This window comes from Rhinoraja longicauda, chromosome 22, assembly GCF_053455715.1.
Source record: "Rhinoraja longicauda isolate Sanriku21f chromosome 22, sRhiLon1.1, whole genome shotgun sequence".
Taxonomy (NCBI): Eukaryota; Metazoa; Chordata; class Chondrichthyes; order Rajiformes; family Arhynchobatidae; genus Rhinoraja; species Rhinoraja longicauda.
The window spans coordinates 34,882,538-34,909,402 of record NC_135974.1 but is presented as its reverse complement, the minus strand read 5'-3'; the positions used below and the strand labels follow the sequence as shown (position 1 = coordinate 34,909,402).

Sequence of the window (26,865 nt, the reverse complement as noted above, 5' to 3'; positions counted from 1 at the left end):
ATGATAAATAATACTCGGGTGATATAATTTACGACTTCAAGTATGGCTGTAGGAAGAGCAGATTTGTGTGCACATATATATCGGGCAGTGCAGCGGGTAGAGCTGCTGCCCCCACTGCACCAGAGACTCGGGTTCCATCCTGATCTCACTCAGGTGCTGACTGTTTGGTGTTGCACGTTCTCCCCGCGGCCAGGTGTGTTGCCTCCGGTTGCTCCGGTTTCCTACCACATCCCAAAGGTATTACAGGTAGACACAAAATGCTGGAGTAACTCAGCAGGTCAGGCATCTTCTCGGGAGAGAAGGAATGGGTGACGTTTCGGGTCGAGACCCTTCTTCAGACTTCATCAACTTCATCACTAATTTCCATCCTGCTCTCAATAGACAATAGGTGCAGGAGGAGGCCACTCAGCCCTTCGAGCCAGCACCATCATTCAATGTGATCATGGCTGATCATTCTCAATCAGTACCCCGTTCCTGCCTTCTCCCCATACCCCCTGACTCCGCTATCCTTAAGAGCTCTATCTAGCTCTCTCTTGAATGCATTCAGAGAATTGGCCTCCACTGCCTTCTGAGGCGGTGAATTCCACAGATTTACAACTCTCTGACTGAAAACGTTTTTCCTTATCTCCGTTCTAAATGGCCTACCCCTTATTCTTAAACTGTGGCCCCTGGTTCTGGACTCCCCCAACATTGGGAACATGTTTCCTGCCTCTAACGTGTCCAACCCCTTAATAATCTTATACGTTTCACTTGGGCCATCTCCGACATCTCCCGACCGTTTCTAGATCTCACCGTCTCCATCACAGGAGACAGACTATTGACCGACATCTCCTACAAACCTACTGATTCCCACAGTCTGAAGAAGGGTCTCGACCCGAAACGTCACCCGTTCCTTCTCTCCCGGGATGCTGCCTGTCCCGTTGGGTTACTCCAGCATTTTGTGTCTACGTTCGATTTAAACCAGCATCTGCAGTTTCTTTTCCAACCATAGGTATTACATATTGATATGTAATACATAATGGAAGCAGGCAGCACCTGTGGAAACAATTGATCTTCCTATTTTCTGTGAGGTTTCCACGAATCATTTCTATGGAGCAGAGCGAGACGTGTGTGGATTTTAAGTACTTTAGCGTTTGCCCTTTACTGATGGTTTAACTTTCCAAATGTGGATGTCTTCCCAATCTGGGTGTTGACTTTGGCATTGAGTGAGAGATTGCCAATGCCGGTGCACTCTAAGTATGTGCATTCTGGCACAGCCTTGAATGCAGCCAAGTGTGTTTTGGCAGGTGAGTCTGGAGACACAAAGTGCTGGAGTTACTCAGCGGGTCAGGCAGCATCTCTGGGGAACATGAATAGGCCAGCGATCACTTGCTGGGTATTCCAGCTTCCTCCCCATTACGACAATGAGTCTGAAGAAGGGTCCTGATCTAAAACGTCACCTATCCGTGTCATCCAGAGAAGCTAGACACAAAACGGCGGGTCAGGCAGTATCTTGGGAGAGAAGTAATGGGTGACGTTTTCGGGTCTCGAAACGTCTCGACTCATTCGGCCCTTCGAGCCAGCACGCCATTGAATATGATCGGGAGAGGAGGGGAGGGGGGAGGGGGGGAGGAGAGGGTGCTGCAACAATACAAGAGAGGTTTGGGCCCAATGGGTCCGCTTGGTCTAGTGACAATTAGAAACTAAACTAGTGCTATGTGAGGTCAAACATTACAGTGCATATGTAAACTGGGCAGATAATCAGTCCCTGGCCGACATGATTTTGCTCAAGATATTAGCTGTTCCCCTCAATTCCATGAAGGGTGGTGAATCTGTGGAATGCTTTGCCACAGAGGGCTGTGGAGGCCAAGTCAGTGGATATTTTGAAGGCAGAGATAGATAGGTTCTTGATTAGTACGGGTGTCAGGGGTTATGGGGAGAAGGCAGGAGAATGGGGTTAGGAGGGAGAGATAGATCAGCCATGATTGGATGGCGGAGTAGACTTGATGGGCCAAATGACCTAATTCTACTCCTATCACCTAATGACTTTTGCTACATTTAAGGCCACAAAGTGCTGGAGTAAGTCGGCGGGCCAAGCAGAAGCTCTGGAGAAGGTGGAGGTGTCCAGGTTCTCCAAAGGAGATGCCTGTCCTGAGTTACTCCTGTACCTTACGCTGCATGTTCATTGGTGACCATGTGGGTGGCCCTGTGAATTTGCACAAAGCTCCGTGACGTGGGGGCCTGGCTTCACAGTTCAACCGCAACTCAAACCCATGCTCTGGCTTTATTCCAGGTGGTGAGTTTGCAGCTTTAGGGTATTAGAGTGGTACTGCATGAAAACGGGCCATTCAGCCCGACTTGCCCACGCCGCCCAACATGCCCCATCCACGCCACTCCCACCTGCCTGCCTGCCTTTGACCCGTACGTACCTCTAAACCTGCCCTAACCACGTGCTTGTCTGAATGTTGCGATAGTCCCTGCCTCAACTACCTCCTCTGGCGGTTCGTTCCATGCACCCACCACCCTCTGTGTAAAAAGGATACCCCTCGGATTGCCGTTAAATCTTTCCCCACCTCACCTTCTACCCCTGTGGTCTGGTTCTCGATAGCCCTGCTCCAGCTTGGATCAATGGTGCATGAGGAAGGAAGAGGAATTGGCTTTGGCTTGGTGGCAATGCATCTCCACTAGGTGGCCACATGAGGCGCTGGCAAAGATGGCGGAGTCCTGTGATCAAAGCTGCCTCTGGATAAGTCCCAGAATGTATTGGGGGCGGCAAGGTGGCGCAGCGGTAGAGTTGCTGCCTCACAGCACCAGAGACCCTGGATCGATCCTGACTACGGGTGCTGTCTGTATGGAGTTTGCGTGTTCTCCTTGGGACCGGGTGGGTTTTCTCCGGGTGCTCCGGTTTCCTCCCACACTCCAAAGATGAACAAGTTTTGTAGGTTAATTTGCTTTGGTAAAAAATTGTAAAATTGTCCCTGGTGAGTGTAGGATAGTGATAGTGATGGTATCTAGGGTATTGCTGGTCGGCAGGGAGCCAGTGGGTGGAAGGGCTGTATTTCTAAAGTCCTAAGGTGGTAGGTAAATGGAAGGTTCCAGCAAGGATTGCAACATTCTTCCTTTGAAGCATTGCAATTGTGAGATTCCCCTACATTCTTGCATTACACATACACACAGCCAAATATTTGAAGCCTGTAAATGCACGTTAAATATCAAACACAAAATTATGATTTTTGTTTCTCAACGTTTCCAATGTGGGCTGACGAGATTTGGTCATGTTTGGAACGAAGTGCAAATCAAGTATTCCATGGAGATGCTAGTGACTGCAGATGTTGGAATCTGGACCAACAGTATTCTTCGACCCCACCCAAAGAGTCATCTGTCTGTCCATCCCCTCCACAGACGCTGCCTGACCCGTTCAGATCCACCAGCATGTTGCTTTCTTTGCTCAAGATTCCAGCATCTACAGTTTCTTGTCACGGAGTCACACAGCAGGGAAACGGGCCCTTCGGCCCAACTCGTTCATGCCGACCCACATGCCCCACCAGAGCTGGTTCCATTTGAAGATAGCCACAAAATGCTGGAGTAACTCAGCGGGACAGGCAGCATCTCTGGAGAGAAGGAATGGGTGACGTTTCGGGTCGAGACCCTTCTTCAGACTGGCCCCATTTGCCCGCGTTTGTTCCATATATATCCCTCTAAACCTTTCCTGTCCATGTACCTGTCCAAATGTCTTTTAAATGTTCTCGTAGTACCTGCCTCAACTACGTCCTCTGACATCTCCTTCCATTTGACCACCACTCTCTGTGGGGGGGAAAAGTTGTCTGTCGGGTTCCTAATTAAATCTTTCCCCTCTCACCGTAAACCCATGTCCTCTGGTTCCTGATTTCCCTACCCTGGGTAAATGACTCTGTGCATTCATCCAGTCTATTCCCTTCATGATTTTAGACACGTCTATAAGATCACCCCTCAGCCTCGTGCACTCCAAGGGATAAAGTCCTAGTCTGCCCAACCTCTCCCTATAGCTCAGCCCCTCTAGTCCGGGCAACATCCTCGTAAATCTTCTCTGAACTCTTTCCAGCTGTACATCATCCTCCTGAAAGCAGGTTGTGCATGTCGGAACACAATACTCCAAGTGTAGTGTCACCAACCTGTAACACTACATAACGTGTCAATAATCTCCTTACATTTTCCAACCCCTCAACGTTTGTTCGAGGATGTTGCCAGGACTAGAGGGTGTGAGCTACAGGGAGAGGTCGAGCAGGCTGGGTCTCTATTCCTTGGAGCGCAGGAGGATGAGGGGTGATCTTATAGAGGTTTATAAAATCACGAGGAATAGATCGGGTAGACGCACAGAGTAGGGGAAACGAGGACCAGAGGACATAGGTTCAAGGTGAAGGGGAAAAGATTTAATAGGAAACTGAGGGGTAACCTTTTCACATGATGGGTGGTGAGTGTATGGAACAAGCTGCCAGAGGAGGTAGTTGATGCTGGGACTATCCCAACATTTAAGAAAACGTTGGACAGGTACATGGATAGGACAGGTTTGGAGGGATATGGACCAAACGCAGGCAGGTGGGACTAGTGTAGCTGGGACATGTTGGCCGATGTGGGCAAGTTAGGCCTAAGGGCCTGTTTCCACCCTGTATCACTCTATGAGTCTTCAGGATAAGAAACATATTGGACGCTTGCAGGGAATCCTCGATCAGTTGCTGACTTCTCAGTCAGACCTGTGCCTGGGTTATCGGCTTCTAATTTTACACGTCGTGTACAGCTGACCGAACAATGAACCTGGTGAGCTTTGCCAGGAGTGGATATTTGGAAAGTCCCTTGTGTTGCTGGGAGAGGATTCATCCAGTTTGAAAGTAGCCTTGTGAATGATCAAACGTGCTCTCATTCATTCATGACTGATGGCAAAAACCTGAGATTGGTCAAACAAAGAACTGCTTTTTAGTGTAGTCACAAGGAACTGCAGAAGCTAGTTTACAAAAAAAAAAGACACAAACCCCTTGAGCAACTCGGTAGGACAGGCACAAAGATACCAGAGGGACAAGATGGACCACTCCATTGAAATCGCCTACACTGAAGTGTAGCACACAAAGGAGTCATTTTAGTAGGCAAAACCTGCCGTTCGCTTTGCCTCTCGCAGTGTAATCAGTGTTTTGGGGCAACAGTATGTGTGATGATACCATTAAAATGCAGAATATATCTCCTCTATCAATCCACAGATTTTTGTTATTTTTCTTTTTGAATGTTTCTGCCTACTAAAATGGCGTCATGACATGCTACGGTTTTTAGGGTCGAAAGGTCTATCTCGTTCCTCTAGTATCTTTGGTCAGGCAGCATCTGGAGAACATGGATAGGTGACATTTTGGGCCTGAAGATGGGGCCCAACCTGAACTGTGTGCCCATCCATGTTCTCCAGTGATGCTGCCTGACCTGACCCACTGAGTTGTTCCAGCACTTTCCATGGTGTGTCCCCCAGGCCGGCCCTCGCCCGGCCTGGGGGACGCACCATGGAAAGTGCTGGAACAACTCAGTGGGTCAGGTCAGGCAGCATCGCTGGAGAACATGGATGGGCACACATGAGATCCCGACCTCATCGGGACTTCCGCGGCCGATCGGCGGGTGGACTCTGCCCCCTGCGGCCGGTGCTCTGGAACTGCGGCCCGGCCCGAGCCGGCAGATCTGTCCCCACAGCCGACTCCCCGAGGACGACTTTGCGGGCCGGTATCTCGGCCCCTCCCCTCGGCGGCCTAGGCGGAATGTTCCGGTACCGATGGACCGTGACCTCTGTTGGCCCGGCAACACGGATAATCCGGAAAGGCTCTGGGAACAAGGTGGCGGAGCTGTATGTTGTCAAGACTTTCTAATGCATGATCCGACATGCCACTGCTGAGAGGCCAGCAGTTCCAGAGTTTTGCTTTCCCTTTTCCCACCCCCCCAATCCCTCCCCCCACTGTCCAGTTTTGTTTGACCCTTGGGATGGGAATCAATAATTGAAGCCATCTGCAGAACGAAAATCGAGAGTTTATTTGATTTGAACAGCCTCGAGCTTACTGACTCACTCTTTTGTGCTGCTAGTCACCTTAAACTAAACAGTTCCTGCCCCAGATTGTGAAGGTAGGTGAAGGGTATATCCTCTCAACAATATACTCTCAACTTCTGATTGCAACATTTATTACACCATCGAGGCGCCGTTCATTTCTCACAGCTGGCTTCTGTGCAAGAAAAAGATGTGCTAATCTGAAGCTGGATTTTGAAATGCTTGAAAGCAAATCATTTTCCCTTTTTTTAACAATATTATTACCAACAAATTTGGAGCAAAAACGTTATTCCTATTTAGTATAGTTTATTTATTCACAAAATGCTGGAGTAACTCAGCAGGTCAGGCAGCATCTCGGGAGAGAAGGAATGGGTGACGTTTCGGGTCGAGACCCTTCTTCAGACTGAAGAACTAGTATAGTTTATTGTTGTTTCGTTTTTTTATTGTGATGTGTACTGCAAAAGTTGCGTGCTATCCAGTCAACGAAAAGACAAAGCAGGATTACAATCTAGCCGCCCGCAGTATGCAGACACAAGATAAAGGGAATAGACAATAGGTGCAGGAGGAGGCCATTCAGCCCTTCGAGCCAGCACCATCCATTCACTGTGATCATGGCTGATCATCCACAATCAGTACCCCGTTCCTGCCTTCTCCCCATACCTCCTGACTCCGCTATCCTTAAGAGCTCAACTATGCGCAGCCAAACTTCTGTTCCATATCTATATCGGTGAGACCAAGCATAGTCTCGGCGACTGATTCACCCTCGCTCGGCCTGCACGATCTCCCGGTTGCTAAACACTTTAACTCCCATTCCCACACTGACCTTGTTGTTCAGGGTCTCCTCCATTGTCAGAGTGAGGCCCAGCACAAACTGGAGGAACAGCACCTCGTATTCCGCCTGGGTAGCTTACACCCCAATGGTATGAACTTTGAATTGTCCAATATTTGATAACCTCTAACAACATCCCCCTCCCCTTTCTCCTCCAAACCCTCTTTCTTCCCCTCCATCCCTTTATTCACGTATAAAGCCCTAAATGGACATTCCCCCCCCTACATCAAAAATCTTCTAACCCACCTCTCTAACTCCAGGTCCCTCAGGTCGGCCGACTTGGGGCTACTCACTATCCCGCGGTCTAGGCTTAAGCTCAGGGGTGACCGGGCTTTTGCGGTTGCAGCTCCTAGACTGTGGAACAGCATCCCTCTCCCCATCTGAACTGCCCCTTCCATCGACTCCTTTAAGTCCAGGCTCAAAACATATTTCTACTCCCTAGCGTTTGAGGCTCATTGAGGAGGCGCTGGGAACTGTTTGTGTGCTACTGTATGTTTCATTTTTTTCCTTAGTACCTAATCAGATGTACAGCACTTTGGTCAACGTGGGTTGTTTTTAAATGCGCTATACAAATAAAATTGACTTGACTTGACTTTATATATTTATATTATTATTATTACTATTATTATCTGAGGCCATTGTGTTGATGGGTCTGTTAAGCTGCAGCAAGTAAGAATCTCACTTATCCGATGTGCGTACAATTAACAATTAAACACTTTCGACTGGCCAAACACAACTCAAATGGATAGGACAGGTTTGGAGGGGTCTGGACCAGGTGGGACTAGTGTGGCCAGGACATGTTGGACAAGTTGGGCTGTAGGGCCTGTTTCCACACTGTGTCGCTCTGTGACTCTTGCTGAATTTATACATGGGCATTGATTTGAAGGAGTATTCCTTCTTGGGAATGTTTTGAGATGTTGGTTTTGTTCTGGCTGGTTGGCATCGGTTTACTATTACTGGCACGGTTATTGAGATAACGTGCAGGGGCTCGTTTTGAGTGTTGCTCAAGGAGATCACACGGTACATGAGAACATTGGGTAGTGCAGACGGGAAAATAAACATGACAAGAGGGCAGAATGTACTGCTACAGATTCCCAATGTTGAAATGTTGAGTGCTTTCCCTGACAGTGACCTCCTTCAGCTTTTATATGTCAGACTTCAACCTTTACTTTGCAGCCGGAATCATTGCCAATTCCGAAAGCTGGAAAATGTAAGAGTGAGTTGGATACACACTGACATCAGCTGCAAAAACACAATTACTGAAAATAGCTCAGCAGAGAATGTTGGAATGGGTATTTAGTTCCTGCGCTTTTCCAAGAAAATTGTCACCTGTATATTAGCCGTGAGCCTTAAGGTTGCCAACTGTCCCGTATTAGCCGGGACATCCCGTATTTTGGGCTTAAATTAGTTTGTCCCGTACCGCCCCGCGCCCCACGTGACTTCACCCAGCCAGCGGCCACGTGCTCCCGCTCCACCAATGGCTGCTATGCAACCTGCCTCTCGGCCCGGCGGCCACCATTGGTGGAGTGGGAGCACGTGGCCACTGGCTGGGTGAGGTCGCGCGGGGCGGTGACGTCACCCTTTGTCCCTTATTTGGGAGTGAGGAAGTTGGCAACCCTACTAATACGGGACAAGGGCGGTCCCGTACAGGACAAACCAATTTAGCCCAAAGTACGGGATGTCCCGGCTAATACGGGACAGTTGGCAACCCTAACTAATTACGCTCGGGTTACCTAGTATTAATGATTGATCGATAGCTGCAGCGTGGGAGCAGTCCATTCGGCCCATCAAGTTCACGCTGGCCATCGATCACCTGTTCACACCAGTGCTCCCACTTTCTCGTCCACTGAACACACTAGGAGCGACTTACAGTGGACGATCAACCTGCAAACCCACAGGCCTTTGGGATAAGGGAGGAAACCGGAGCACAACAATAGGAGACATTCGGACAGGCACAGGATAGGAAAGGTTTAGAATGATCTTTAGTGAACCAAGGGTGAAGGTGCCGTACATGCCTAGAGCTAAAAAGAGAATAATTGAAAATAAAAGGCACCTGAAGTTAGAATGTTAGCACGGTGCTACCGATCCACCTCAACGCCAGGCCTGTGCTTTGGATATTTGCCGAGCTACTGAACTGAACATGCTGAACTATCTACCTCTTAAATGCCCCTCACACGCTCCTTGATCGGACGTTGCTGGCTTTACCTTGCACTAAACGTCATTCCCTTATCATGTATCTACACACTGTGAATGGATTGATTGTAATCGTATACTTTACTGTCTTTCTGCTGACTGATTAGCATGCAACAAAAAGCTTTTCACTGTACCTCGAAACACGTGACCGTAAACTAAACTGGATTGAAGTGATACAGTTGCTTTTGCCTGTATTCCAGTCTGGTTGGTAGTTTTACCAGCCTGGTCTTACAGCTGTGTGCTGTTTACCAGCCTGGTCTTACAGCTGTGTGCTGTTTACCAGCCTGGTCTTACAGCTGTGTGCTGTTTACCAGCCTGGTCTTACAGCTGTGTGCTGTTTACCAGCCTGGTCTTACAGCTGTGTGCTGTTTACCAGCCTGGTCTTACAGCTGTGTGCTGTTTACCAGCCTGGTCTTACAGCTGTGCACTGTTTACCTACTGGAACGGTGGGCATTCTGCATATTTTCTAGTAAATGCTGGTGCTGCGTTTCAAAGTTATGCCAAGACATTCTCGGTAAAGGATTAAAAACCATCTGGTTTTTGTTTAGTTTAGAGATGCAGCATGGAACCAGGGCCTAAGGCCCACAGTGTCCACACCGGCTACCAGTCACCCTTTCACACTAGTTCTATGTTATCCTGTTTTTCTCATCCACTCCCAACACACTGGACATGATTTACCGAGGGCCAATTCACCACGTCTTTGGGATATGGCAGGAAACCGGAACACCCGGAGGAAACCCACGCGGTCACAGGAAGAATGTGCAAAGCCCACACAGGCAGCACCAGAGGTCGGGATGGAACCCGGGTCTCTGGTGCTATGAGGCAGCAGCTCCACCTGCTGCGCCACCGTGCCGCCCTTAATTTTAAAAAGACTTCTGCTTGTGGAAACCTGTAGTTTTTATCTTCGAGGACAAGAGAGGGCAGGAAGTTTAACTTGGAAGACGCGCATGCAAAACTGCCTCACAGTCTGGTATTTTTAGCTAAGTTTAGATATGCACCGTGGACACAGCTCAGCGATCCCCGCACATTAACACTATCCTACACACACTAGGGGCTATTTAGATTTGTACCAAGCCAATTAACTTACGAGCTTGTACGTCTTTGGAGTGTGGGAGGGAACCAAAGATCTCGGAGAAAACCCACGCAGGTCACTGGAGAACGTACAAACTCCGTACAGACGGCGCCCGCAGTCGGGATCGAACCTGGTCGGTGCGGACTCAGTGGGCCGAAGGACCTGTTTCCGCGCTGTATCTCTAAACTAAACTATCGGTCAGTAGGACCGAACGGACCCTGTGTGTTGATAAATCTAACAAACAAAATGTACCCACGTGTAGAATTAAGCGATTTTTTTTTTTTTAAACACATCATCAAAGTAATTTGTAACATAGTTAAGTACTTCAATAACAAATTTATGACTTCTGGTCCTAGACTCTCCCACCAGTGGAACCGTCCTTTCCACATCCACCCTATCTATCTATGCCTTTCATTACTCTGTAAGTTTCAATGAGGTTCCCCCTCAACCTTGTAAACCCCAGCCAGCTGAGACCCAGTGCTGTCAAATGCTCATCATACACTAACCCACATTTCTTCCCAGATCAGAGTTTCAATGTTAAAATACATTTGAAACTCTGCCAAATACTTAACACACCATGACTGAGTTTGTGACAATAATCGTTTAGGTACAACATCGAAAGCTTTAAAGCTCGTTGCTAGATAAGCAGACAATTAAAAACTGCTGCAAGTCTTTGTGTGCATATGGTACCAATTAAGAAACTTTTAAAGACTTCAGGGAGATTTAAACTGGCGATATTTCTTGCAGGAACCCTTAATATTTGACTCTAAATGCTTAGAATGCCAATTTTAAGGATGTATTTTTCAAAAGTCCACAAGACAGAGGAGCAGATTTTGGCCATTCGGCCCATCGAGTCTGCTCTGCCATTCCATCAAGGCTGAACTATTTTTTCCTCTCATCCCCGTTCTCCAGCCTTTTCAATGTATGTCAGCATAGAATTGAGCTGTGAGGTGTATCTGTATTGTACTTTTTAAAAGCAGTAACCCAAGCATAAACTGCAAAGAGAATTCAGGATAATCCTTTTCCAGCAGCTCAATATTCTGCCCAGTAAGATGTAGCGGAGATAAGCTCAAACCATTCCCCAGCCACAGATTAATAGATTGTGTGCGTCTCGTTCATCTGTCTACATGAGGCTGGTGTCAATTTATAATGATTGGTACCATAGAAGTTTAGTTTTGTTTAGCTTAGAGATGCAGCATTATGACAGGCCCTTCGGCCCACCGAGTCCAGGCCAGCCACATCGATCACCCGTTCACACTAGTTTAGTTTAGAGATACAGTGTGGAAATATGGTCAAAGGCAGCAGCCACAGACTCAATAGACAATAGACAATAGGTGCAGGAGGAGGCCATTCGGCCATTCGAGCCAGAACCGCCATTCAATATGATCATGGCTGATCATTCTCAATCAGTACCCCGTTCCTGCCTTCTCCCCATACCCCCTGACTCCGCTATCCTTAAGAGCTCTATCTAGCTCTCTCTTGAATGCATTCAGAGAATTGGCCTCCACTGCCTTCTCAGACTCCCCAGAACAATGACCAGAGACCACCTCACCTGTGGAAGGATCTGCCTGTTACGGATAGGCCTAGTCAGTCACACAAGGAAATGTAACCACAGGTGAAAAAATCCCCCTCTCCAAGCAGAACAACGCCAGGCCACCCCATCATCTCCTGCAGATGGACGGATGCCAGAGAGACACGCCCTGCGGCCCACTGAGTCCGCACCGATCAGCGAACCCCACGCACTATCCTACACACACTATGGACAATTTACAATGTCACAAAGCCAATTAACCTGCAGACCGGTACATCGTTGGAGTGTGTCAGGAAACCAGAGCACCTGTTTCCACGCTGTATCTCTCAACTAAACTAAATCCAAATTGCTTTGGTTATGAAGTCACACATAATAATAATAAAGCTTTTAATCTAAGAGAAGACTGAAAGCAAATTGCTTTAATCCCTATAATTTTAAGCTCAGCGAGGTCTAGGCAGAGTATTTGTTCCCAGCACAGAGTCAACACAAATCTGCGAGCCGTTCCTCTGATGGATTTTAGAGCCATTCCAATTGCATTGTGCCATCCAGACCTCTCTCCCAGTCTCGGTGACTAGATCTTAGTTTAGGGATTGAGAGGGTGAAAACTGGAGATCAATTCAGGAAGTAGTACGTTATCCTCTTATCTTGTTGATTGATTAATTGATTGCATTTATTTGTTGTTCAAAAATAAATCTGAACGAGATGTCGTTGCCATGCAGTCATCAGAACAATAGAAAGCAAACAGAACTGGTGTCAAGTTAGGAAAAGGGGACGTACAACGAGGTCTTGGTGTCCTAGTGCATCAGTCACTGAAAGGAAGCATGCAGGTACAGCAGGCAGTGAAGAAAGCCCATGGAATGTTGGCCTTCATAACAAGAGGAGTTGAGTATAGGAGCAAAGAGGTCCTTCGGCAGTTGTACAGGGCTCTTGTGAGACTGCACCTGGAGTACTGTGTGCAGTTTTGGTCTCCAAATTTGAGGACGGATATTCTTGCTATTGAGGGCGTGCAGCGTAGGTTTACTAGGTTAATTCCCGGAATGGTGGGACTGTCATATGTTGAAAGACTGGAGTGACTAGGCTTGTATACACTGGAATTTAGAAGGATGAGAGGAGATCTTATCGAAACTTATAAGATTATAAAGGAGTTGGACATGTTAGAGGCAGGAAACATGTTCGCAATGTTGGGGGAGTCCAGAACAAGGGGCCACAGTTTAAGAATAAGGGGTAGGCCATTTAGAACTGAGATGAGGAAAAACCTTTTCAGTCAGAGAGTTGTGAATCTGTGGAATTCTCTGCCTCAGAAGGCAGTGGAGGGCAATTCTCTGAATGCATTCAAGAGAGAGCTAGATAGAGCTCTTAAGGATAGCGGAGTCAGGGGGTATGGGGAGAAGGCAGGAACGGGGTACTGATTGAGAATGATCAGCCATGATCACATTGAATGGCGGTGCTGACTCGAAGGGCCGAATGGCCTCCTCCTGCACCTATTGTCTATTGTCCAACACACAATGACATAATTTCACACAAACATCCATCGCAGTGACTCTCCTCCAGGCAACTCCTCACTTTGTTGGAAGGTAAAAAAGTATCGCATATCGCCCTTGCTTCTCCTCCTGTGGTCGGGCAGTCAAACTGCGGTGTTGAGGCGATCGATATTGAAGCCCCCGCTGGGCGATGGCAATGGCTTGTTGCCACCGCTTCCTTGTTTGCAAAGAATTACGTCCATAAAATACATGATATTTCTGTTCCACTTGTGAATGGAGTTTTCTTTTCCCAAAAATAAATTTTATTCTGGAAACAAAAAATGCACAAAATCAAAATTGTGCCAAAACTCTCCATGTCCGTCCGTCCGTCCAGCAGTGTCATAGAGTCACACAGCGTGGAAACAGGCCCCTTGTTGGCTGGGGTCGAGATGGTAACCCAAGTCCTTCTGCTAATTTTACCATTTGTGTTCCTTCATTATCACCTTGTCCCCAGCCAACAATGGACCATTGTGGGCTCCACCTTTCCCGTGTCATTTGATGCAGGCTCTGCTTTGGGCTGTACCTTCCCGTACCTCTAGATTCCCTCCCCCCGACTCTCAATCTGAAGAAGGGTCTCGACCCGAAACGCCACCCATTCCTTTTCTCCAGAGATGCTGCCTGACCTGCTGAGTTACTCCAGCATTTTGTGTCTATCTTTGGTGTAAACCAGCATCTGTTGTTGTAAGATCATAAGTGATAGGAGCAGAAATAGGCCATTTGGCACATCAAGTCTACTCCCCCATTCAATCATGGCTGATCTATCTCTCCCTCCTAACCCCATTCTCCTGCCTTCTCCCCATAACCCCTGACACCCGTACTAATCAAGAATCTATCTACCTCCGCCTTAAAAATATCCACTGATTGGCCTCCACAGCCTTCTGTGGCAAAGAATTCCACAGATTCACCACCCTCTGACTAAAGAAATTCCTTCTCATCTCCTTCCTAAAGGAATGTCCTTTAACTCTGAGGCTGTGACCTCTAGTCCTAGACTCTTCCACTGGTGGAAACATCCTCTCCACATCCACTCTATCCAAGCCTTTCTCTATTCTGCACGTTTCAATGAGGTTCCCCTCCTCATTCTTCTAAACTCCAGCGAGTACAGGCCCAGTGCCGACAAACGCTCATTGTAGGTGCCTTCTTACACATGGAAGAATGTTATCCTGGAAATGCATCAAATGTCACAAAGAACAGAAATGCTGTGATGGAGAGCAAGGGAAATATTTGGCTGGTACACCAGGCGCTCTGGAGATGTGTTCCTGTGTTTGATGAAGATCCAGGAAAAATGGACATTCCATGGAAGGAATTGAAAGGGAATGAGGGGTGATGGATCATCTGGAACTACCCCGGCTGGGTGAAGTATTCCGATCAATTTTCCATGCCAGCAGAAGATCTTCCAGAGAAGCTGAAACAAATCACCAAGTAGGTTGGCAACTCGTCTTCGATGGTGGCGCAGCGGTAGAGTTGCTGCCTCACAGTGCCAGAGGCCCGGGTTCCATCCTGACTCTGGGTGCTTGCCCGAATGGAGTTTGTACGTTCTCCCCGTGACCTGCGTGGGTTTTCTCCGAGATCTTCGGTTTCCTCCCGTACAGTACAGGTTTGTAGGTTAATTGGCTTGGTAAATGTGTGTTTTTAAAAAATAATAAAATTGGTCGGCGCGGACCCGGATGGGCTGAAGGGCCCAGATGGGCTGAAGGGCCTGTTTCCGCACTGTATCTCTAACTTAAACTAAACTAAGAAGCAGTTATGAAACATTCTTGGTGCTTGTCAGCATTCAGCGCTGCATCGTTACGCAGCCTGGCAGGCATGTTTACTAGCACCGCTGACAGGAAATGTTCCATTTTCCACGATGTCATCTTAATCCTCGTTGAAAGCTCTGTCAAAAGGCAACCAATTAAACTCCCAAACTTTCCAAAGCTTCAGCAAGCGTGGCTCCGCTGAGCTGCGGTGGAGTGCCACAGGCCCAGATACTCGTCTCCACTCACAGTCAGAGCGCGGGGGCAGCTTCTGAAGGGCCAACTGAAGTGCCATCGAGTCCGTATTTCAGGACTGATTTACTGTAGGAAAATACTCCAACCGTGGTTCAGTGTCCAGAGTTACAATAACCTGCCCTTCAGCCAAGCAGGCATATTGTCAGCTGAATAGTCACACTGCACGGAAACAGGCCCTTCGGCCCAGCTGGCCCATGCCGGCCAAGATACACAATAGACACAATAGACAATAGGTGCAGGAGGAGGCCATTTAGCCCTTCGAGCCAGCACCGCCATTCAATGTGATCATGGCTGATCATTCACAGTCAGTACCCCATAGAAGGCAGGCTTCTCCCCATAACCCCTGACTTCGCTATCCTTAAGAGCTCTATCTAGCTCTCTCTTGAAAGCATCCAGAGAATTGGCCTCCACTGCCTTCTGAGGCAGAGAATTCCACAGATTCACAACTCTCTGAGTGAAAAAGATTTTCCTCATCTGCGTTCTAAATGGCCTTATTCTTAAACTGTGGCCCATGGTTCTGGACTCCCCCAACATTGGGAACATGTTTCCTGCCTCTAACGTGTCCAATCCCTTAATAATCTTATGTTTCAATAAGATCCCCTCTCATCCTTCTAAATTCCAGCGTATACAAGCCTAGTCGCTCCAGTCTTTCAACATAATACAGTCCCGCCATTCCAGGAATTAACCTAGTGAACCTGCACTGCACTCCCTCCCCCATCTAAGTTAGTCCCACCTGCCCACGTTTGGCCCACATCCCTCTAAACCTGTCCTTGTTTTTTTTCTCTTTACTGACTTTATCTTGCGCTCAGCATTATTCCCTTACACATCTGTAAATGGCTCGATTGTAATCGTGTCTTTAGCATGCGACAAAAGCTTTTCACTGTACCTCGCTCGGTACACGTGACAATAAACGAAACCAAAACTATCGGTATACCTGTCCAAGTGCCTTTTCAATGTTGTTATAGCACCTGCCTCAACTACCACCTCTGGAAGATGGTGGCAAGATTCATTTAAAATATTACATTACTTACTTTAATGTATAGGATAAGGACTGGCGTTGCCAGGTGGTTGATTATTTCAATTGAACAAATTGGGAAGTTAAGAGGAAATGTTTAAAATGTGTAAAAGTAGGAATAGACTAAAGGTTTAGTCATGTAGGAAGGAACTGCAGATGCCAGTTTAATTCGAAGGTGGACACAAAAAGCTGAGTAACATCGGGTAGACAGAGGGTCGAAGATACTGTCTGATCCGCTGAGTTACTCCAGCTTTTTGTGTCCGTTAATGTTTCGTTATATTGTGTAGTAAAGAACTGCAGATGCTGGTTTAACTCGAAGATAGACACAAAATGCTGGAGTAACTCAGCGGGACAGGCAGCATCTCTGGAGAGAAGGAATGGGTGACGTTTCGGGTCGAGACCCTTCTTCAGATGTATTGTGATGCCCAGAGTCAGTCACCCACTCCCATCGACACAAGGAACAGCAGATGCTGGTTCACCCAAAAAAGAGACAAAGTGCCGGAGGAATTCAGTGGGTCAGGCAGCATCTGTGGAGAAGGTGTCGTGTCGGGTCGGGATCTGTCTTGTGACCTTCACACCTGTGGTAAATGCACAGGAAAATACTCCAACCGTGGTTCAGCATCCAGAGTTACAATAACCTGACCTTCAGCTAAGTACGTTCTCCCCGTGACCTGCGTGGGTTTTCTCCGAGATCTTCGGTTTCCTCCCACACTCCAAAGACGTACACGTATGTAGGTTAATTGGCTGGGCAAATGTAGAAATTGTCCCTAGTGGGTGTAGGATAGTGTTAGTGTGCGGGGATCGCTGGGCGGCACGGACCCGGTGGGCCGAAGGGCCTGTTTCTGCGCTGTATCTCTAAATCTAAAAAAATCAAACCACCTACGTCTCTTCAAGAATGAGCGAGACCAGTTATGGACTTGCAGTGTACAGTTCTGTGTTTGTTGACACCCGTCAGAGACCAGCGGGTTCCTTCTGTAAGTCTATGGACTGGATCCTGCTGATGTTAATGAGGTCTGACTGCTGTTTGTACCTGGGGTCTGGGCTGGGAAAGTAGCGGTTTCCTCAGGAGGACAACTCTGTCTGGGCTGCATTGTTCTTGTAGATGTAGCCTTGGGCTCTCTTTCCCTGTGTCCCCCCCCTGTCTCCCCCCTCATCCCCCATCTACAATTCCCACAGGACGTCCCTTGAACCTACTTGGTTCCCTGGCACTCAGCTCCGTAACCATCTGCTTCTCGTTGACTCTCGGCCATGAAGTCGACACATGACGTGTTAACGAGATGCAGCGTTGAAATTAGTGCAGCTTTTCCGCTACCCTAGTTGGATGAGCCGCCAACTCAGAGAGCCAACTACAGAGTCTTTAAGTGTTGCATGAAACATCGAAAATAGGTGCAAGAGTGGGCCGTTCAGCCCTTCGAGCCAGCACCGCCATTCAATATGATCATGGCTGATCAATGAAAATCAGTACCCCGTTCCTGCTTTCTCTCTGTATCCCTTGATTCTGTTAGCCCTAAGAGCTAAACAGAGGGATCTGGGAATAACTGTGCATTGTTCCCTGAAGGTGGAATCTCATGTGGATAGGGTGGTGAAGAAGGACTTTGGTATGCTTGCCTTTATAAATCAGAGCATCGAGTATAGAAGTTGGGATGTAATGTTAAAATTGTACAGGGCATTGGTGAGGCCGAATCTGGAGTATGGTGTGCAGTTCTGGTCGCCAAATTATAGGAAGGATGTCGACAAAATGGAGAGGGTACAGAGGAGATTTACTAGAATGTTGCCTGGGTTTCAGCACTTAGGCTACAGAGAGAGGTTGAACAGGTTGGGTCTTTATTCTTTGGAGCGTAGAAGGTTGAGGGGGGACTTGATAGAGGGTTTTTAAATTTTGAGAGGGACGGACAGAGTTGACGTGGGTAGGCTTTTCCCTTTGAGAGTGGGGAAGATTCCAACAAGGGGACATAGCTTCAGAATTGAGGGACAAAGGTTTAGGGGTAACATGAGGGGGAACTTCTTTACTCAGAGGGTGGTGGCTGTATGGAATGGGCTTCCGGTGGAAGTGGTGGAGGCTGGCTCGATTTTATTATTTAAGAGTAAATTGGATAGGTATATGGATAGGAGGGGATTAGAGGGTTATGGTCTGAGTGCAGGTAGATGAGACTAGGTCAGGGAGAATGGTCGGCGTGGACTGGTAGGACCGGACAGGCCTGTTTCCATGCTGTAGTTGTTATATGGTTATATGGTTAAATCTAGCTCTCTCTTGGAAACATCCAGTGAATTGGCCTCCTCTGCCTTCTGTGGCAGAGAATTCCACAGATTCACAACTCTCTGGGTGAAAAAATGTTTCCTCATCTCAGTCCTAAATGGCCTACCCCTTATTCTTAAACTGTGTGACCCCTGGTTCTGGACTCCCCCAACATCGGGAACATTTTTCCTGCATCTACCCTGACAATCCTTTAAGAATTTTTATAAGATCCCCTCTCATCCTTCTAAATTCCACTGAATACAAGCCCAGTCAACCCATTCTTTCATCATATGTCAGTCCCGCCATCCCGGTGAACCTACGCTGCACTCCCTCAATAACAATAATGTCCTTCCTCAAATTAGCAGACCAAAATTGCACACAATACTCCAGGTGTGGCCTCACCATGGCCCTGTACAACTGCAGTAGGACCTCCTTGCTCCTAAACTCAAATCCCCTCGCTATGAAAGTCAACATGCCATTAGCTTCACTGCCTGCTGTACCTGCATGCTTACTCTCAGTGACTGATCTACAAGCACACCCAGGTCTCGTTGCACCTCCCCTTTTTCCTAATCTGACACCATTCAGACAATAATCTGCCTTCCTGTTCTTGTCGGCAACAGAACAATGAAAATCTTGGAAACCAGGAACTGCAGGTGCTGGCTTACACAAAATGACCACAAAGTGCTTGGGGTACCACAGTGGTGCAGCGGTAGAGTTGCTGCCTCACAGCACCAGGGACCCAGGTTCGATCCTGACTATGGGTGCTGTCTGTATGGAGTTTGTACGTTCTCCCCGTGACCTGCGTGGGTTTTCTCTGGGACCTCCGGTTTCCCCCCACACTCCAAAGACGTGCAGGTTTGTAGGTTAATTGACTTCGGTAAAAATTGCAATTTGTCCCTAGTATGTGTAGGAGAGTGCTAGTGTTGTGGGGATCACTGGTCAGCACGGACTCGGTGGACCGAAGGGCCTGTATCTGCTCTGTATCTCTAAACTAAACTAAGCATAATAATAATAATAATAATACATTTTATTTATATAGCGCTTTTCATATACTCAAAGACGCTTTACAGAGATTTTGAGAACATAGGGAAATTAATAAATAGATAGATAAATAAGTAAATAAATAAATGAACAGAGAAAGGAGACAGAAGGTGAGGTGACCTTCAGTGGTTGAAGGCAGTACTGAACAGGTGAGACTTCAGCGATGTTTTGAATGTGGTGAGTGTGGGGGAGTCTCTAACGGTTTGGGGTAGTGAGTTCCATAGGGTGGGAGCAGCGATGGAGAAAGCCCTGTCCCCCCAGGATCTGAGTTTAGTCCGGATGTGGGGGGATAGGAGATTGGCAGCGGCAGAGCGGAGGGTGCAGGTGGGAGTGTGCCTGTGGAGGAGGTCGGTCAGGTAGGATGGGGCCAGGTTATGGAGGGCTTTGTAGGTTATGAGGAGGATTTTGTACTGGATTCTCTGGGGGATGGGGAGCCAGTGGAGTTTATAAAGGACGGGGGTGATATGGTCACGGATCGAGGTGTGTGTGAGTAGACGGGCAGCGGAGGTTTGAATGTATTGAAGTTTATTGATGATTTTTGAGGGTGCGCCATAGAGGAGGCTGTTGCAGTAGTCCAGACGGGAGGTGATGAAGGCGTGGATGAGGGTTTCTGCAGCTGTGGAGGAGAGGGATGGACGGAGACGGGCAATGTTTTTGAGGTGGAAGAAGGCTGTCTTTGTGATGTGTTTGATGTGTTTGTCGAAGGAGAGGGTTTGATCAAGGATGATTCCAAGATTCCGGATGTGAGGTGAGGTGGATACTGGGAGACCATCAATGTTGAGGATGAAGTTTTGGGTGGATTTGGTGAGCATTTTTGGACCAATGATGATGATTTCAGATTTGTTGCAATTGAGTTTGAGGAAGTTTGATTGAAGCCAAGATTTTATTTCAGTAATGCAGTTTGTCAGTGTAGAGTGTGTGGTGGAGGAGATTGACTTGGTGGAGATGAGGAGCTGGATATCATCGGCGAAGCAGTGGAAGTTGAGACCATGACGGCGGATTAATTGACCAAGGGGGAACAGGTAGAGGATGAAGAGGAGGGGGCCAAGGACTGAGCCTTGGGGGACACCTTGGGGGAGGGGAGCGGTGGGGGATTTACAGTTGTTAATGGAGATGAATTGGTGTCTGTCAGAGAGGTAAGATTTAAACCAGGATAGGGCTGTTCCGGTGATGTTAAGGGAGGTTTCAAGTCGGGTGAGGAGGATGGAGTGATTTATGGTGTCAAAGGCGGCGCTGAGGTCAAGTAGGATGAGGATGTTGAGGTTGCCAGCGTCGGAGGAGAGGAGAATGTCGTTTGTGATTTTGAGGAGCGCAGTTTCAGTACAGTGGTTTGAGCGGAATCCAGATTGGAAAGTTTCATACAGGTTATTGGTAGAGAGGTGGTATTTTAGTTGGGAAGCTACAGCACGTTCCAAAACTTTGGACAGAAAGGGTAGGTTGGAGATTGGTCTGAAGTTGTTTGGGGTGTCAGGGTTTAGACCAGGTTTTTTCAGAATGGGGGTGACAGCAGCGATTTTGAGGGATGGCGGGACGATGCCAGTGGACAGGGAGGAGTTTATTGTTGCAGTGATAAGTGGAGAGAGAGCAGGAAGGCAGGCCTTGACAAAGCTGGAGGGGATGGGGTCCGGAGAGCAGGTGGCAGTTTTTATTCCTGTGAAGAGGTCAGAGAGGTCGGTGGTGGAGATTGGGGAGAACTGAGGCAGGGGCTGACAGGATAAGGGGGGGCAGGTGGTTTGAGGGGGAGCAGGTGCGTTGGTAGTTAAGGTGCTGTAGATGTTGTCTATTTTGCTTTGGAAGAATGAAAGGAAAGTGGTGCATTTGTCAACTGTGAATGATTGGGAGATGGTGTCCAGGGGGCTGAGGAGTTTGTTTATTGTAGAGAAGAGTGTTTTTGGGTTTCCGGAGCCAGAGTGAATTATTTGAGAGTAGTAGGTGGAGTGGGCATGGGAGAGGGCATCTTTATAGTGCTGTATGTGGTCTTTGTAGGCTTGGGAGTGAATTGTGAGACCTGTTTTGTTGCGGAGTCTTTCAAGTTGACGGGCATGAGTTTTCATCACGCGGAGTTCAGGGGTAAACCAGGGAGCAGAGTGGGTGAAGGAAACTGTTTTGGTTTTTATAGGTGCAAGCTGGTCGAGGCAGGAGGAGAGAGTGCGGTTGTAGTAGTCAGTGAGGTCAGAGGGGCTGTGGAGGTCAACGAAGGGAGAGATTGAACATTTATTCGCCTTCCATCACAGTGAGGAATGTGGAGGAGTCACTGTGGTGGATGTTCGTGTTAAAATGTATTTTGTGTGTTCTGTTGCTTTTTATTGGTATAAACTGTATGGCAAATGAAGTTCCTTGTATGTTGCAAAACATACTTGGTTAATAAAGTATGATTATGATCATGATATGCATCAAGAACATATCGCATTGGTGAGACATACCACATTTGCAATAGACTGCACAGTACTGTTTTTGTTATTTAATGCACTGGAAGCTGATTAATGTTTAATAGAATGCTTGCAATGGGTGGGTAGTTTAATGAGGCATGGTTTGGCAGGCTAGGCTAGCAAGCATTGAAGTCCAGAAGAATGAGAGCAAACTAAAATGAAACGTATAAAACCCTGAGAGGTTTCGACAATGTGGATAAGAGAATATTCCCTCCTGTGGGAAAATACTGGTGACGCAGCGGTAGAGTTGCTGCCTCACAGCGCCAGAGATCCAGGTTCGATCCTGACTATGGGTGCTGTCTGTACGGAGTTTGACCCTGGAGAGATGAATGGAATGAGTAACTTTAGTAAGTTCTGACTTTGATCATGGATGTATAAGAAAATAACTGCAGATGCTGGTACAAATCGAAGGTATTTATTCACAAAATGCTGGAGTAACTCAGCAGGTCAGGCAGCATCTCAGGAGAGAAGGAATCGGTGACGTTTCGGGTCGAGACCCTTCTTCAGACTGAAATTTAAACATTGAAATTTAAACATTGAACATGGATGTGCTTTCTTTACCAAATGGCTGTGATTTGTAGAAGCTAAAAACTGATTCGTTACTCGACTTAAGGTTTTATTTAAACCGAAAATACCTAATTTTTCCAAATGTGAGTAACAGCCACCCAACTGGACCGAAAATAAAATAGACCACATATTCAAGTCTCCACCATATTTTGCGTGTAAACCTAAGCCACCAGCTGGATCAGAAGAATAACATTCTGTAATTTCTTTCCGTTTGGATGACTCTCCTGGGACAAGTAAAATATTGCAACGGGGAAAGTATTGGTGAAATGTGACACTTGTGAAAGAGTATCTCGACATTAAAAACCCCCTGTCAGAGATGGAATAGGAACTCTCACTGGTGCAGTTTATGAACCATAATAAGAGCCAGATGCCTCTCCTGTGGGCTTGGGGAGTTTAAACATTGACAAGCTTCTTCCTATCAGCCTGTACATCAACTTAAACCCTTGCCTACATCTGCCAATACAGGCCCGGTGGGCCGTGGCCTGTGGGTCGGATGGTCGGAGACTCCGAGACCGGCCTTGAAGACCAGAGGAGGAGGGAGGGAGGGGGGGGGGGCGCTGGGAACGATGGGCCTGAGGGGTGGTAGGGTCTCTCGTTGTTGGTAGGATGGTTTAATTGCCTGGCGACAGCTGGGACCAAACTGTCTCTGAATCTGGAGGTGTGCGTTATCACTAGGCGTTGCCAACTGTCCCGTATTAGCCGGGACATCTTGTATTTTGGGCTAAATTGGTTTGTCCCGTACGGGACCGCCCTTGTCCTGTATTAAGCCCAGGGGGGCCGCTGTCGGCCGGGACACTGTAGGCTAACGGAGTGTGTTTGGAGAGCGGGGCCGAGTGTGTTCGCCTAACGGAGGTTGCGTAGCAACCCGCCTACCGGGCGGCCGCCATTGGTGGAGCGGGAGCACTTGGCCGCTGGCTGGGTGAGGTCACGTGGGGCGCTGGGCGGTGATGTCACCTTGTCCCATATTTGGGAGTGAGATAGTTGGCACCCCTAGTTTTCACACTTCTGTACCTCTTGCCTGATGGGAGAGGGGAGAAGAGGGAGTGACCGGGGTGAGACTGGTCCTTGATTATGCTGCTGGCCTTGCCAAGGCAGCGTGAGGTGTAGATGGAGTCAGTGGAAGGGAGGTTGGTTTGTGTGATGGTCTGGGCTGTGTCCACAACTCTCTGCAATGTCTTGAGCCTACAGGATAAAGGGTATGATGCTGGTGCAAGATAAAGTCCAGCCAAGTCTGATTCAAGAGAGCTTGCATGCCTCCGATGGGGAAGACTGGAGGGGAGCAGGGGAAAGAGAGGTGGGGTTCTGGGAGAGCATTACTTGACATTACTCCCCCTCCCACTCCCACACTGACCTTTCAGTCCTAGGCCTCCTCCATTGTCGGAGTGAGGCCCAGCACAAATTGGAGGAACAGCACCTCCTATTTCGCTTGGTCATCTTACAATCCAGCGGTATGAACATTGACTTCTCTAACTTCAAGTAACCCTTGCTTTCCCTCTCTCTCTCTCCATCCCCTCCCCCTTCCCAGTTCACATAGAAACATAGAAAATAGGTGCAGGAGTAGGCCATTCGGCCCTTCGAGCCTGCACCGCCATTCAATATGATCATGGCTGATCATCCAGCTCAGTAACCTGTACCTGCCTTCTCTCCATACTCCCTGATCCCTTTAGCAAAAAGGGCAACATCTAACTCCCTCTTAAATATAGCCAATGAACTGGCCTCAACTACCTTCTGTGGCAGAGAATTCCACAGACTGAGCACTCTCTGTGTGAAGAAATGTTTTCTCATCTCGGTCCTAAAAGACTTCCCCCTTATCCTTAAGCTGTGACCCCTGGTTCTGGACTTCCCCAACATCGGGAACAATCTTCCCGCATCTAGCCTCTCCAACCCCTTAAGAATTTTATATGTTTCTATAAGATTTATATGTTTCTCCCACCAGTCTGACTGTCCCTGATACCATTTCATCTCTGTTTACTTTGTTGTTACCTTCTCCCACCTAACAATGATCTATTCCACATTTGCCTTGACCTCCGCCCCCTTGGATGTCTCGTTCTCACACCTTACACTTCCTTATCTCTGTCCATCCCCCCCCCCCCCCCCCCCCCGACTCTCAGTCTGAAGAAGGGTCTCGACCCGAAACGTCGCCCATTCCTTTTCTCCCGAGATGCTGCCTGCCTGTCCCGCTGAGTTACTCCAGCATTTTGTGTCTGTCTTCGGTTGCTGTTGGGTTGTGGGCCATGAGTCATTGCAAGGGTCAGTAAACGGTCAATGGGCATTGATAGTTCTGAAGTTACATTGAGGCCAAGTAGGTTAAGGATGAGCGATCTGCATCCCTAAAGAAAGTCATTGAGGCTGATGGGTTTTCATGACAATCCACAATTCATGGACAACTTTGCTGACAATCGCCTTTTGTTCCAGACGTATTTAATTAGTTGAACGCAAATCCCCCAGCTGTCATTATGCGATCCAGGCGAATATTTGTGGACCATTAGCTCACGCCTTTGGATACGAGTCATGCAACATGCAACGAGTCATGCAACATAACCACTGTGATCCTTTAATGCAGAGAGTGTTTTCAAGAGAGAGTTAGATTTAGCTCTTGGGGATAACGGAATCAAGGGATATGGGGGAAAAAGCAGGAACGGGGTACTGATCAGTCATGATCATTTTGAAAGGTGATGCTGGCTCGAATTGTCCACTCCTGCACCCATTTTCCATGTTTCTATGATGCAAAAAGAGCCTCTTTCATTTCATTGAGATGTGTTTAATCAGCCTGACGCTGTGGACGACCTGAAATATCAACAACCTCGGCTCTGGAAAATTATTCAATGATTTATTAATTACTCATTGTATTTGCCAGTTTGTGGCCCACTGGCAAATACAATGTAGTTGAGGCAGGTACTATCGCAACGTTTAAGAAACATTTAGACAGGTACGTGGATAGGACAAATTTGGAGGGATTTGGGCCAAACACAGGCAGGTGGGACTAGTGCAGCTGGGACACATTGGCCGGTGTGTGTAAGTTGGGCCGAAGGGCCTGTTTGCGTGCGGTATCGCTCTACGACGCTGACTCTCTGCTGTATATTACTCTATAATATAATAATTGAATATAAATATAAAATTAGATATTTTATCATTTTAACAAATGATTTATTTCAATTGATGAAATGTTGTAAAATTTAAATTTGGATGTAGACTAGTCCGTCACCTCACATGAATATTTAGTGTGGTTGTATTTATTTTTTTGCAGAGACCTGCGGTTCAATCGTATTAAGGAGATCCGTCCAGCGGCCTTCAAGAGACTGAGGAATCTGAACACTTTGTGAGTACGATGGCAGGTCCACTTCTGAGGAGAGTAGAAGTGCGTTAGAAACACCAGCATTCAAGAGTCAAGAGTGTTTCGTTGTTCACCTGTCCCAGACAGAACAAGGACATTCTTACTTGCAGCAGCCCAACACAATGTGGAGGAGACACAGCACACAGTGAACAATATGATAAACGACTTTAAAACGTTCAGAGTGTGTGAACACACGGAACTTTTTTTTTCTCATTTATTGTATGGCGCATGTACACACGCATACATGCGCGCACACGCACGCATGTATGTACGTGTGTGTACATGCATGTGCAAGCAGCCACATACACAATATACACACACGCACACACACGTACAAACAGCCACATACTTACACACATACACACACATACACACATACAAGCAGCCACATACACAACATACACATACACACACATACAAGCAGCCACATACTTACACACATACACACATGCGTACACACGTGTACAAGCAGCCACATACTTACACATACACACACGCGTACACACACACATACAAACAGCCACATACTTACACACATTCACACACGCGTACACACACGTACAAGCATCCACATACTTACACACATGCACACACGTACATATCATATCATATCATATCATATATCTACAGCCGGAAACAGGCCTTTTCGGCCCTCCAAGTCCGTGCCGCCCAGTGATCCCCGTACATTAACACTATCCTACACCCACTAGGGACAATTTTTACATTTACCCAGCCAATTAACCTACATACCTGTACGTCTTTGGAGTGTGGGAGGAAACCGAAGATCTCGGAGAAAACCCACGCAGGTCACGGGGAGAACGTACAAACTCCTTACAGTGCAGCACCCGTAGTCAGGATCGAACCTGAGTCTCCGGCGCTGCATTCGCTGTAAAGCAGCAACTCTACCGCTGCGCTACCGTGCCATACTTACACACACACATTTATACATGCATACACACGTACACATTAAAAAACCCAATAATAGTGCAATAATAGTATATGTAGCTCTGAGATTGGAGGTAGTAGTGTTTAACAGCCTGATGGCTGTGGGGAAGAAGCTGTTCCTGAACCTGGACGTTAGAGTT

At 47.6% G+C, this 26,865-nt stretch overlaps 1 protein-coding gene across 1 annotated transcript in view; it reads left to right on the top strand.

Moving 5' to 3' along the window:
- Positions 1 to 26,865, top strand: part of LOC144604715 (peroxidasin homolog) — a 122,235-nt gene that overhangs the window by 12,473 nt on the left and 82,897 nt on the right. The window contains exon 2 of the mRNA XM_078419364.1: positions 25,694 to 25,765. Coding sequence (XP_078275490.1) covers positions 25,694 to 25,765 — 72 coding nt within the window. The remainder of the gene's footprint in view (positions 1 to 25,693; positions 25,766 to 26,865) is intronic.